This window comes from Buteo buteo, unplaced genomic scaffold, assembly GCF_964188355.1.
Source record: "Buteo buteo unplaced genomic scaffold, bButBut1.hap1.1 HAP1_SCAFFOLD_110, whole genome shotgun sequence".
In the NCBI taxonomy this organism is placed as follows: Eukaryota; Metazoa; Chordata; class Aves; order Accipitriformes; family Accipitridae; genus Buteo; species Buteo buteo.
The window spans coordinates 18,625-32,807 of NW_027439274.1; the positions used below are offsets into that span (position 1 = coordinate 18,625).

Consider the following 14,183-nt stretch of genomic DNA (forward strand, 5'->3'; position numbering starts at 1 on the left):
CCCAGCTTCTGCTTCGTTTCTGCCTTTTTCTTTTTTTTTTCACTCAAAACCAGGCAGAATTATAAAGAGCAAAAAAGAAGCTAGCAGTTGTCAGATGATTTTCCTAGAGGTAGTATATTCAAGGTGAAACTTGAATTCTGGTACGTTTGGACTTGAGGGGAGTGCAAGTCAGTTACATTTTCCTTTTAATTCTAGGCCTAGAGCTACAGAACCACCAGTCATAACACGTCCTCTCCCTGATGCAGAGTTGCCCGACGCATTTGTTGGGACACCCGTTAACAAAATTTAGCTTTGTACCTGTTAAAGAAAAGGTCGGCTTGGGGACACAACTAAGTGGAGAATTTGAAGTGGCCCCAGCATTGAAATGCAGAGGAATTTTCTTCTGACATGAGAATTACATCACTGGTGCAACGTAAAATTGCATTACTCTTGCCTCAGATGGCAGGGATTTAGGAAATTAAGTGTGACATGTCACGAAATCATGAAAAAACAAGAGAAGGCCTGTAACTTGTTCATGGGCCTGATCCATCAGCCCAGCAGTGCGGGTTCACCTGTATTTCTTGTTCATTGAATGTTTTTGTTATGTATCATCTCAGATGTCTTGAGTGCAGCTCAAGATTTTATTTCATGTATTTATTTATGTTCATATTTTCAATTGTGTATCTTCACAGATTGCCGGATTTGGTGGTTCGTCCTGTTCCTTCAAGTTCTGCAGCACAGGGTGGTAGCTGGCAGTCACCATGCAGCGCTTCTACTTCATTCATGGCATCCAGCCCATTGAAATCAAATATGCTTGGTTCCATCTCACAAAAGAATTTTTCAAGAGCATCGGAGCTGAATTTACTGGAGACACCTCTTGTGGTTAAGGTTTGTGTTTTAGAAAACAGGATCAACCAACCGAAGCAAAAGCCTGTAAACTTTGTTTAACATGAAACCACCAAAGTATTTAACACAAACCCTGTTGGATTCAGACTGTGGAATATTTTCCGCATGCGTGTGGTTATTGGACGTAGAATCCTTTTGGAAGCAGGACGTTGGGAACAGTCTTGAAGAGGGAAAGTTTAGTTCTAAGTTAACTGCCGTACGCACATTGTCCCATAGCTTTGTGAAATACTTTGTTCCATGCAATAAAAACGAGTGTAAGTTAAAAATTGGACTTCTGAGTACACATAGATCCTTAGAGATGCAATTTGTAGCTTAACCATCTCATTGTCTAAGTGCTCGATAGCTCTGTGGAGTTTGACTTGCATGCCGACAAGCAAGAAGGTATATGCTTTAGTTTCTTAATCCACTTAAGGGAATGACAACGTAAGTGATGCCAGTTAAGCGATGTCAGTCTCTGTCAAATTCAGTGATGGCTTTTTGCAGGGATTCTACGTATTGATGCTTGTGACAAGAAGATGCCATATCCTTGTTTCTTCAGGAAGTTAATTTGAACGCTAACATTTTATGTTGCATTAATTAAAAAAAAAAAGAAGAAAGAAGCCAGTAGATTCATAAGAAACATAAAATGCATGGTTTTTATACCATTAAGTTTTTTGTCCCTTTGGAAAAAACAGCAGTGCAGAGGCTAAACTTTGTCCTCTCTGCTGGTACAAACTCGGTTTAATTTGAACTAATACTTTAGTTGTGTGCAGTGAACTTCTTGTAATCAGTTACCTTCTTGCTTTATGCTTTTTGTTCATCAGAATGATCGTGAGCCTGGCTTGAGAGAGAGAGCAGTTGCCAGGAATTCTACATTGCACCAATGTGGCAAGATCCTTCCTAGAGTTCAAAGGAAGCTGGCCAGAGAGAGAGCCAAGCCTTACCACTTGCCTTCATCGGTCTCAAGAGAAGGTAATTCTTTAGAGGAGGGAAATACAATGGACAACTGACCACGACTTTGATCACACAAGGCTGATATTTTTTCCCCTCTTGCTTTACAGTCGCAAGACCAAAGCCGTTATCAACAGTAACAAAAGTTTTGGCCACAGCTGCTTCTGGTTTTCCTGTGTTTACTCCTCGGTCTATTCTCAGATCCAGCCTTCGCACTACACCCCTAGCAACTCCTTCTGCATCTCCAGGACGATCTCTACCTCCTCCTCTACGAGCAAAGGAGCGTAGAGTATCTTTCAGGGAAGAGAACTTGAATGCAAAATGGACTGTTGGGGTAAGCTGGCCTGTAGTTAGTGATCTTTATAGTTAAAGGCTTTACAGACTGTGATTTGATTTAGTTTTTTTCAAGTTTTCCAATACTCCTTATATTGAGAACTGGAATAGCAAATCAGAACGGCAGACTTGAATTTGGTCCAAAAAGGTTATGTTAGACCTTCTGTAACATCACCTGCCTGCAGGAACATATTCTTAACAAATACCAGCCACCTTGGTGGTTTTTACTCCAGCATCACTAGGCGCTGTGATTGTTCCAAATTGCATGTGTGCAGCTTCCCGCTATACCTTTTGAAATGGTGGTATGGCAGGAGGGTAAGGAATACAGATTGAGTCAGTTGTTTGGGTTCGCTAAGCTTTGTGAATGAAACACCTCTGAAAGCAACAAAAGTCATGAGCTGCATTTACTCTCAGTCTCTCTTTTTGCAAGGCCTGGGTTTCCTTAAGTTATGGTAAAAATAGACTGCCGATGAAGAGAGCTGTATGGCTGTCTCTTCTCTAGCCCTAAAGTTCTTGGTTTTGCTTCTTGCCTTGCACCAGCGATAGCATTCGTGTAGTTGTCAAATGAAGTCTGTCCACCTGGAAGTTGCCCCCTTCTGCTCCTCCTTTTGTTCTGTCAGGTGGCTTCCCTGATTCAGCTCGTCATGCAGTTGCCAAAGTAATGTTCCAAAGCTAGTATCTACCTGGAGGAGCTTTCCGTACCTGTACTAACAAATTGTCTTAACCTGTTTTTATCGTACCTGTTATTGCCTGTTATAAAGAGCTACTCAACTGTAAGAAGAGGCTCTCTCTCCTGTAGGAAGTTCTTAGTAATAGTGCAGTGTGGCCGGATTAATTTACTTGTTCCACGCCACAGGCATAGTGAACGCTAAAATATGTTAGTAGTGCATACAAGCTGAAAAGGCAAGCATAAAAAAAGAGAAATCTTGGAGTTATGATTTTAGGTATGCAAAGCTCCCTCTTCTTGAAAACACAGTAGTGAACCCAATGAACAGCCTTGAGATGACAGGGTAAGCAAGCACTTACAAAGCCCACTTCATCTTAATTCTCCAAGGTTGTGGAAATTCAATAAGCAGTCAACAGTGGGATTGGTTTTTACACTCCGCTTGAAAAGCTAAGATAGTGCTAGCATGAGAACTAATTTTGTAGCGCCTTGCTTAAGGCGACACTTGCAAAACTGACAAATATCGGTATATATTTGTTCTTTTTTTTTGTCTTGCTTTGACAAAAAGCATATGTGTGATCTTGATTGTGAACTTTCTTTTTAAAAAATAAAGGTAACGGAAGATAACAAAGCACCATCTGGAGTTTCATCTGAGCATCATCACGGAGTGGTGGAGGATGCTTGGTCAGAAAGTAGAGATAAACCAGCTCTGTTTCCTCTGAGCAATCCCGAGGAAGGTGGTGCTGAAGTGGAAGAGTCTGGAGACGGTTTGGAGAAAACGGATGTCAGCAAAGAAAACAGTAACTTCTCTGCCAGGTCAGACCAAGCTGCTTTGGAGTATCATGATGCAAAATCACCTGGCGATTTTGAAGATGAAGTCATCTTTATAGCTGCTAATCCAGCTAATTCTTCCGCTGAAGAAACTGCCGATTTTGAAGAACTGGAGAAGGAGGAAGACAGTGAAATAGTTGAAGAGAAACCCTTCCCGATGGGACAACCAGATTCATCAGAACTGAGAAAAGCAGCTGGTGTGTTTCCTGCTATGATAACCTAAGCTTCTGCATTTTTCAAATGTCTTCAAAAGGCTAAATTACTGACGGGTGCAACAGTCCATGATGAGCATTCACAAATGTCCGAGGCACTTCCTTGTCCTAGGCTTTCAAAATTGCCACTGTGTTTTGAGCCCTTTTTTAGGTCTCGTGGACATTCTGCATGTATACTGCTTTTGGCTGGCATTTCTTGTGTGTAATTGCAGCGGAGAGGCAGCAGCGACTTGTGGGAGTTTTGAGAGGGGTACAAGCTGAAAACTTAGGCTTCTGGTTCTGTTTTAGGGGGACTTCTGTAGGCTGCAGGTTTTTTTACAGCACGTTTAGCCTATGGCGTGCTTTGACTAGATAGGTAATTTTTTGTTGTTTTGTTTTTTTACCCCCCTCGTTAGTGCTCAGTTAAGTAGTTTTCTTTGGGAAGTGAGTCTGCTTGTGTATCTGCTTCTCATTACAGCCATGTTTGCTCCTTTTGCTGGCTCAACAGCTTCTGCAGCCTTTTCCAAACCTATTTCAGCTGGTCTTTGGTAATTCAGCTCAATTCAACTCATTCAAGCCAGTGCAGCTGCTGAAGATGTGTTCATATGAGCAGGTCTGCTGGCAGATTAGAAGAGATGTAGCTCACTAGGTGGTGAGCAGTGATGAAGAGCTGGGAATGACAGTGGTGCAGGAACAGGGAGAAGATGTGTAAACACAGCTACAGTCAGGATTGGACAAACAGAGCTCAGTCCGCTCAGCTCCTTAGAACAAAAGTTTGCTATTCCTGGGAGAGATATGCAAGTGTCGGAGTTCTGCGTCCGAGGTCTCGAAACAGTTTGTAGCGGGGAGCGTGTACTCCGGTATCAGTGCATCATATGCAGCCTGATTCAGTCCTAAGCCTGAGATGATTCCGGAGGATCCTGGAGAGTCACTGCTGCTCCTGAAGCTCCTCAGCTCCTTTTCTTTTTCAATAAGAGCAGTGCCCAGACAGGGACTCCGTGTACATGGGTAAAAGGGGTTCTCCAGGTCTGAGTGTTTCTAGTAAGATAGGTCAAAACATTTGCCTGTCTGCTTTTAGCTGCCCTGTGTTTGGACAAGAAATCAAGGGTGCTTTTCCTTAAAAACAATGATAAGGTCCTAATCATTAAAGAATAACCTTATGAAGAAAGTTTGTCATTGCCGGACTATGGTACAAACAGTTCTGTACAATTTCGGTCCTCTGGAAGCGTTAGGGGGCAGTCAGTATAGCTCTTGTTTGGGCTGAGCTAGCAAAATTATCCCAGTCCTGCGTACTGTCTGCAAAGGTAATTGTTGGATCTGGAGGAAGCAGATGGCAGAAACAAAGAAGAAAAGGAGGAGGGTGTTTCTAGAATTTGGCCTGTTGAGAGAAAAACAGGCTAGCAAGCAGTTGGGTTTCAACACCACCAGTCAACCGCTAGAGAAAAGAACAGGAGACAACCTTAGATGCATTCTTGTAGAAGAGGGGAAACGAAATCAGGAAAGGAAAGAAGCATTGCTGGGATGAGTTAAATATCCAAAGAGAAATAAGAAAAACTTCTGACCCAATTTTAAGAAGGAGGGATGTTTCCTGAGGTTTTTATGTATTAGGTCAGTAACATATCAAGTTGAGTTTGTAAACAGAATGTCAATGGCCATGTTGTTTTCTTGACGGAAACTATGCATCAGACTTCTGGTTTTACTGGACAGAAGAACTCAGACCTTCTGTGCAGTTGAAGTCTTGGTAGCGTTATTTTGTTAGATCACCATCCTAGGTGAAATGCGTTACGGCTCTCTTGAAAATCATATGAGCATTTTGAAAGAAATGATGTTAAGTGCAACAGGGAAGTCACCCATCTGTCTGTTTTTGTAGGATTTGTGGAAGAATCAAATGCTGACCGTCTTACCCTTCCTGAGGATGGTAAATGGTTGTTTAAAGCTGCTGAGGCTGCTACTTCTGGGACTGCAAGTGAAGGGTAAGTTTATGAAATATAGATACACCTTTAGGTTCACACAACATGTGACTGCTGGCTTTCCTGTGTTTGAAAACTATGATTTTTGAGCTGGTATTGGTTCTCTCCTGTGTTCTTAAATACAACAGGTTTCCTGTTCCTTTCTGTCTGTGGACAGAACTAATGTGGCATGAAGAGAAGTCAAATTGACGAGCTGTCAGTTTGAGCCTTTTTTTCTCAAATCATTGCAGACCCCAAAGTAGCGGGATAAGGATTTTGTTCAGCAGGCTATATGCACCTTTTTACAGTTTGAGGGGGTTACTAAGCAGGTACTGTGAAGAGAAGCCCTGCTTTTGTCTGAATGTTATGTCGGTGCAAATTACACCTGAGATTCCTGTAACTTTAGTGGGTTTATTGTGGGGCTTGACTACTTTCTGGCAGTATTTTATACACTTAATTTCTATTTTCTGTGTGTGGTCAATTAGCACCTGTTTGTTTCTGGAAAGGGAAGCAGTTTTCTCACCAGGTACTTTAAAAGCTGCAACTGCTTAGTGAGAGACGTTAGCGATGAAATAACCCTTAATTTCAAGTGGTAACTTACAGTGGCACAAACTTTTGTTCAGTTGGTTCTAGACCTCGAGTATGGCAGTTGCACTCTTTCTACAGAAGACAAAGAATATATTATTCTTTAATACAACTCTGTTGTTATGTTATTATCCAGTGTGAGATAGCTGGGAAGAATGTTAAGTACTTGATTCGTTGCACAAGATGAGTCGGGAATTGAATGTCGATGTGTTGGTAAAGGAATTTCTCATTTTCCTTAGTTTTTTTCTGTTTGGAAACTGGAAGACCTTACAGTGAGAAAGTAATTTGTAAAGCTCTTCAAGGTTTGTTTTGAAGCTTTGTGATGGATTTCTCTCTTTCTGCTCATGCAGTGAAGCAAACCAGCAGGAGTCCAAAATGTCCTCTTCATCAGAAGAAAAAGCCATACCAGTTGCAACAAACCCACAGCTTTCTGAATCCCTGCAGGCAGAGGGTGAATGTACGTACAGTATGTGGGAGATGTTATGTGAGTTAAGGCAGCTGAAGGCCTCAAGTAAAACATGCAGTTTGCCATAGCGCTACAGGTGTCTCAGACTGAAGTAGTACTAGCATGTTACTGCTACCTTTCATTAAACTGTAGAGAGAAGAATACCCTCCTCAGAGAAAGTCCTTGTAGAAAATGCATAGCCAATGTTCCTGTTCTGGATAAAGGTACTGAGAAAACGGGTAGAATGTCAAATATTAGAAGGAGAGATCATTATGTATTTCGGTGTTGTACACCACTACTAATTTGTGTGCTATGGGATCTGCTGCTTGAGTTACTATTTTGAAAGATGATGCATCCCTCAGTACTCAGGCTGTGAAGAATAACTAGCTGCCGGGTAGATGGTTCTGGTTTCTAGCGTTTGGGGAAAGCCCGATGTATGTGGCAGGATGGAGAACTGTATTCTTGGCTCCTGCTCCCTCTGTTACTTCCTGTTGCTTAAACGCATCTCATTTATAGAGCAGTTAAGTTAAAATGATATAAATCTCTTCCAGCTGTGATACGTATCCTTGACAGCGAGGAAGTGGTCAGTACTCATTCAGAAAATTGCCTTGAGGGGAAGTGTGTGGATTTACCTGAAGAACGTAACCCAGAAGCAGCTGGAGATGAAGGAAACGTTCCTTTTCCACAGGAAGAAGTAACTGTTTCTAACAATCTTCCTAAAACTGAGGAAATTAATGTAAGTAAACTATTTTCCCATTTTCTACTAAAGAGAAAACACCTTGCAAATTGAGGACAGTCCTGTCTAACTGACGATTAGAAGGCATGCAAAACCGTCTCAGTTTCTTTAGCTGGGTAACACAAGTCCAAACCTCGTTGGGTAAGGGCAGATAGGTTTTTCTCCTACGCATTTGCTGTACCGATAACACAGAATAGAACCTGTCAAGACTTGGGCCTTTGAGAGCTGTAGGAGTGCCAAAACCCGCCTAAATATTTTTTAAAATCACCATGCCTTCATTTGGTTTGCTAGACTGTAAATGTTTCTTATTTGACTTAAAAAAAGAAATAGTTTTAATGTTAAAGACAATAAGAAAAGCTGGGGAGTGCAGCTTTTCAATACCGGAGGCCGTTTACCAAATGACAAAATGGCGTGGGAACCAAACTCATTTTCAGAATGATTTGGGTGCTTAGATCCTTTGCTATTTGTTCCTTATTAACATAAAGAGAATTCCCAGTAATGAGTTAATTTCAGTGTCAAGATATTTCCAGCTGCCTAAAACTCTTTTTGTGTGCGTGTGAAAATGCGGGGGTTTTAACATCTCAACTTTGTAAAGTATGAATTTTAAAAGGTTGTTCACAAGGGCTGAAAATCAGAGCCAGAGATTCCTCAGTTGTGGCAGGTTTTCCCCATTGTTCTCACTTCTGCTGGGGCCGATGAGTGATTTGGATTCATTGTGGATGTCCTCTAAGTACCACATAGAGTATGCTGTCGATTTCCTGTAGGGTTGTACTCACGGGAATTAGTAATAGTTAGAGTGAAATACAAACTGAAAGGTAGGCGTAGCACAAATAGATTGGTCTCAAGCAACAGAAGATGCTTTTCGGTGTCGCAGTTTTCAGATGAAGTTGAATAGGCAGTCGCTTACGTCGCTCGTCTCGGCTTTGGGGTTTAGGACAACGCTCTAGAGAAGATGATTATAGACTTGGGAATACATAAATCACTCACTTATGGGAGTAAATGGAGAATTTGTGATGGGAAGAAGGGAGCCGGTATGTGAGACGGTCACAAAGCTGCTGCAGTCATTCCTGTAGCAGTAGAGTGAAGGTTTTCCTGCTTTCGTTATGAGTGGTTCTTACTGAGTTATACGTAAACGTGTCTTTTTGGCTTGTCTACCTTCACTGAATTTAGGACAAACTACTTACTACTTTCTTGGTCGTAGATTTGTAAGCATAAAAGGAAAGTTTATGCAGACTGAGAGGGTTGTCAAACATTGGCATGTGCTGCCCAGGGAAGTGGTTGAGTCACCATCCCTGGAGATATTCAAAAAGTGAGTGGACAGGGTACTTCAGGACATGGTTTAGTGGGCATGGTTAATGGTTGGACTCGATGATCTTGAAGGTCTTTTCCAACCTAAATGATTCTACGATTCTATGATTCTATGACTAGTATTTCTCGAATTTAGCTTTGAAGCGTGGCATGTTGCTAGATGCGTGTTGCGCAACTACATGCACTTGTTCTCAAATTTGCGCTAATACCTCGCTTGCAGTCTGTGCTCCCTGCCGTGCTGTTAATGGCCGGTGGGAACCGGGCTGGAGTTACCCTGTCGTTGCACTTTGTAACGCCGGCTTATGACAGGGTAGAATTGCTGGTGGTCGTGAAACTAGTCTGGTATTTGTACTCGGTATTGCCGTCACCTTCGTACTTCGGGAGCCATCCATCGGAAACTATCAGTAATTACAGCTTTTAGCTTTTTTCCTCGGCGAGCCCGCCTATGGGGGGCATCTCCGTCCTTCGGGTGCCATCGCCTGGAGACTGTTAATGATTCCACTTTTTACCTTTTCTCCTTGGGGAGCCAGCCTAGGGAGGAGAAATCTTCCCGCATCTTCCCCTTCTCTGCCAGGCTAATTCCAATAGTGTTTGAGGACTTTGAAAATTTGCATATCCTTGGGCTGCTGAAACCAGCATGGTCCTATGCGAGGTCTCCTGCATGTCGTTCAGGTCTTGTTTAGGGTTGAACAACTGTTTAAGAATACGATCAAAGATGATGCTTTAGCAACTTTTGGCAAGGCAGGAGGCAAGAAAATAAGCAGATTCTATGGAGACTCCCGCTGAGTGGCTTCCTCCTTCTGCCCTCTTTGGCTAGCCCTATAACTTAGAGGGTTGGGCAAAGGTCTTCATGCGTTGATTAAATTACCTTGGCCACCTGCGTCACTTGAAATACATAACAGAGACTACTTTTGCTCTCAGCATAAAAGCTTGAGTGTCTCATGTGGCTCTAGCAGGAGAGAATAATTGCTCAGTACGGGGAGCTACAAAGGCTGCGATGGAGGTATTTAGAATCTATGTGTTGTCTCCTGCAATCCAAGTGATTCCTTAAAGTGCGGTGTTGAGTTGTGCGATGTGATACCTGGCCAGTTTGACTAAGTGTTGCGGTGACACCTATGATGAGCGAAACTTTAAGCTTGGGGGACATCGTTGTACTTTGCCCCGTTAGATGCAGAGTCGGTCACTCTGTGTGGATTTGTAGTCAGTGCGGAAAGTACTGCAATGTGATGATTACTGCCAGCTGGGTGTACAGCTTGTATTGTAAAACTGCTCACTTTGTTCACGGGTGGTGGCAAATCGTTAGTCATGAACAGAAGTATCAGAAATGGAGCATGTGATTGCATACACGGGATACTCTGTTCTCTGTCCCTTAAACGCATAAACTTTTACCTGTAGTAGAGAGTACATGGTATGTTTCTAACTTTACATTTGGTGGTGATCGGAAAGGAAAAGCAGCATTTCAGTGTCCTCAGCTTCATCTAGCTCAGCCTGAAGTTAGTCTGTTTGGTAACTGATACTGCATTAAGAGACCTTTTTTAACTTTAGGTTCTTGAAGACGGTGCGGTTAAGGCACAAACCTCAGAAGAAGCACCTGAAACATCACCATGTAGTGAACTACATCCCTCAGGCAATCTTCAGTACAGCTATGATAGTACAGAGCAACAGTTTGCATGTCATTTGCCTGATAACAGAGATGGTGAATGTGATGCAGCTGAGGGAGATGGAGAGCTTTTTCTATCTCAGAATAATTTTACTTTAGTCTTGGAAGGAGAAGAAGGTGAAGCAGAGATGGGAGACCCTACATTAGTAGATGCTTCTAAAGCAGCTGGCACAACAACAGAGGAAAAACCTGTCAACAGTTTAGGCAATACTGAAAACCAAGAACATGTTACCAAGTCGGTGTCCACTGTAACTAGTGATCAGGCATCTCAAAATATTGCAGAGTCGCTCCCGTATGTGCCTGAACCCATTAAGGCAGCTACTGCTGAGAACTTACCAGATGCAATCAAAGACACAAGAAGTAAAGAATTTACATCTGAAGTTGCAGAACAATCTATTCATGAGACCATAGGTAAGAAGGTAACTGGATTCCAGAAGGCAAAAGCTCCCTTAAGAACTGTGCCGGAAGGAGTGGAAGACGAAACCAGCGTACGTCAAGTAGAGTACGGCATCGCTCCTGGAATACGTGCAAGGGGACAGCTGAGTAGAAGGCTAAGTACTCCATCGGCAGGCACTCAGCAGCTACTGAAGACAGGCAAACCAGGTCTGTTTGCACTGTCTCCTAGGAGAAGTAGCAGGCGAACAAAAGAAGCACCTGAGACTTCTAGTCTTCAAACGGAAGAAAATGCTCAAGAGGAGCAAACGCTTGTGATGCCTGTTACTCCTAGGAGAGGCAGGAAGCCTAAACCAAGTACTGCAGGAAAAGTAGAAAGCAGCCTTTCTGATGGACAAACATTGTCCCTCCCTACACAGTCCGTAGCCGCTACTCCAAGAAGAAGATTAAGGAGAGCGAAGGAAGCTGCAGCTGAACTCTTGGGAGAGGCTAATGAGGAAACTTCTCTTGCTGAAGGTAGCGTTATCGCTTCTGCTACTTCCCAAAGGACTAGAGGAGGGAAAAGTTCAGCAGGAGGTCAAGAAACTGGCCAGACTGACACGGGTCATAAGATAAAAACGTCAGTCAGTCCCAGCAGAAGTGCAAGAAAACTGAAAAGCGTTAATTTACAATTTATGGAAAATATTGTCAAGGATCAAGAGGTGCAGCCTAGTGCCCAACTCCTTTTACCGGTGGCAACTCAAAGAGGCAGAAGAAGAAAGATGAGTTCATCAGAAGTTTCAGAAAATTCTGACCTTGATCTGTCTAAATCATCGCTTCCTCAAACAGAATTCAAACTTCCTGTCACTCCGAGGAGAAGTGCTAGGAAGCAGGCACAAAATCTCCTGGCAGACACAGAATCTCTCTCTGCTCAGGAAGACATGTGTGCAGGTGGGAAAGTGGGAATCCTCGATACTCCTAAGAGAAGAATAAGAGGAGTCCCACATGCTAAACTAGAAAAAACGGATGCTCCTGAGCAAAGAGCTGCCCAGCCAAACGAGGAATCAAGCACACCCAGGACTACAGTAGGAACAGGGCATCGGGGCAGAAAGAGACAGTCAGTATTGGAGGAGAGCACAGGGGAGAAGGCCTTCCCCCAAGGAGCTGGTGACAGTCCTTTGCTGCCTGAAGACAGAAACCCATCAGGACATGCTTTAACAGATCGTTTTACAAGAGCCAGATCCCGCAAAACTTCTATGCATCAGAAACTGTCTCTTGAGGAAAAAGAGTCCTTCCTTTTCTCTCCTCCTCTCACAAAGCTGACAAAGAAATGTAAAGGTAGGTGCACTATGTTTATATGCAAAATAGGGCATATTGCTGTTTTGTAAACCACAGAAAACAGCTTGTGAGGATGGCTTTAAGTATGGTAAGAGTATAACCATAGGAAATAAAAAATTGGGAAAGAGGCATTTCATCTTTTTTCTGAACTCTGTATGACTGCCTGGCTAGCTGTGGTGGAGACAGGAGAGGAGGCTGATCTGAGTACACTGAAATGAAATTTAAGCTTAATTTTTTGTCATGAGCTGAATGTCTATCTGTTTTGAAAACTGGAGGACATATCTTAATATGTGGTTGTCATCACTTCCCCCCAGTGGAGAAATAAAGGAGACATGCTTTCAAATTCTGTTAATGTTTTAACTTAACATGAGCTGCAACTTGCAACAAACTATACAGCTGTTTAGTTATAGGATTGTTTTTCATGGGCATATACTTTGTTAGTGAAGTCACTGCTCATGGGGTTCTTTGTATTGGAGTACATGATAAAAAAATATTTTTTGAGATGAGTAAGGACTGTCGATGCCTCTTGAGCATAGTATCTTTCATTATGTAAGGGCAGGTAAAATGGCTACACTGGCTTATTTTTGTTTCACTATATAATGTAAAAGAATGGATCTCAAGAGGCAGTTACTAGGCGAAGAATACCTGCACATTTTTTATAAACCCAATTGGACCTTTTATGTCAGGAATCTATTGTGCTTTTGATTATTAGCTGTAATTTAATGTCACTGTCGTTTATGTATAACGTACATGAATGTTAAGAATGCCTTGTCATTTTAGCTGGAAAAGAAGACCATCCTGTGCAGCTTAAGGATATAGACCCGGACTTGTCTTCTCAATTTGTCTTTTCACCCCCTCTGTTGAGGTCGAGGAGAAAAAATAAATCTAGGATTTCCCAAATTGTGAAAGAAGCAGTAAGTAAAAACTCTAGTTGTTTCATGTTCAGAAGAATAAGAGGAGTCCCACATGCTAAACCAGAAAAAACGGATGCTCCTGAGCAAAGAGCTGCCCAGCCAAACGAGGAATCAAGCACACCCAGGACTACAGCAGGAACAGGGCGTCGGGGCAGAAAGAGACGATTAGCACTGGAGGAGAGCACAGAGGAGGAGGCCTTCCCCCAAGGACCTGGTGGCAGTCCTATGATGCTTGAAGAGTGAAACCCATCAAAATGTGCTGCAATATTAAGATCTGTAATGGATCGTATTACAAGAACATGCCTAGTGTGTCAATAAAGCCGCAGATAACTCTCAGGGTTGTCAGTGCAATCCATTTATTTGCTGGAGTTTCATCGGTTCCCATGTAACTAATCCGAAATAGCCTAGGTGTTGATTTCTGGTGGGGATCTGGCCTGTTGAGAGAAAAGCTCTGCAGAACTCCTGGGCTCGCGCTAACAAGCAGCCCTGCAGCGAGCAAGCTCACAGGGCGCGGCACAAGCGCGGGGCAGTCTGCGGCACCTCCCCGACCCCGCGTGAGGGAAGGCCGCAGCGCGGCGGTGGCAGAGACGTGACCCCAGAGGGTCACCGTGGCCCGAATCCTGCTGTCCTCGCTGTGTGTGCCCCCGGCCAGGCGGAGGGGTGCTGGGTGACCGTGGTGCTGCTGCTGACGGGCGGCTGAACCACCTCAGAGCAGCCGGGCCGGGGGAGGCGACTGCTCGCGGCTCTGCTCCGGACAACGGGCCTTGCTCCTATCATCGCTCGCTCCCCCAACGTTTCCCCTCGGGAGACGGACACCAGAACTACCGTTTTTGCTGAAGTCCCCTGTCGACAGAGCTGGAGAGGGGTCTGCAGAGCCGCTTACGCAGGACGAGCCCGGGCTGGGGCTGGTTGAGGAGGAGGGGGCTCCGGCTGGCCCGGACGTGCGTGACCCGTCTCTGGAGCACAAGCGAGCTCAGCTCCCCACGGCTGCTCGCGCAGGCAGCTCCGAAAGCTGCTCAGCCCTGGCAGGCAGGGCCAGTCC

General features: G+C 43.7%; 1 protein-coding gene across 1 annotated transcript in view; it reads left to right on the top strand.

The window, feature by feature from the left end:
• Positions 1-13,497, top strand: part of LOC142028037 (protein ELYS-like) — a gene marked incomplete at its 5' end in the record, with an annotated part of 31,526 nt that extends 18,029 nt beyond the window's left edge. The window contains 7 exons of the mRNA XM_075022152.1: positions 2,017-2,149; positions 3,426-3,840; positions 5,705-5,807; positions 6,719-6,825; positions 7,365-7,549; positions 10,403-12,227; positions 13,008-13,497. Of these exons, the coding sequence (XP_074878253.1) occupies positions 2,017-2,149; positions 3,426-3,840; positions 5,705-5,807; positions 6,719-6,825; positions 7,365-7,549; positions 10,403-12,227; positions 13,008-13,384 (3,145 nt within the window). The remainder of the gene's footprint in view (positions 1-2,016; positions 2,150-3,425; positions 3,841-5,704; positions 5,808-6,718; positions 6,826-7,364; positions 7,550-10,402; positions 12,228-13,007) is intronic.
• Positions 13,498-14,183: the final 686 nt, after the last annotated feature.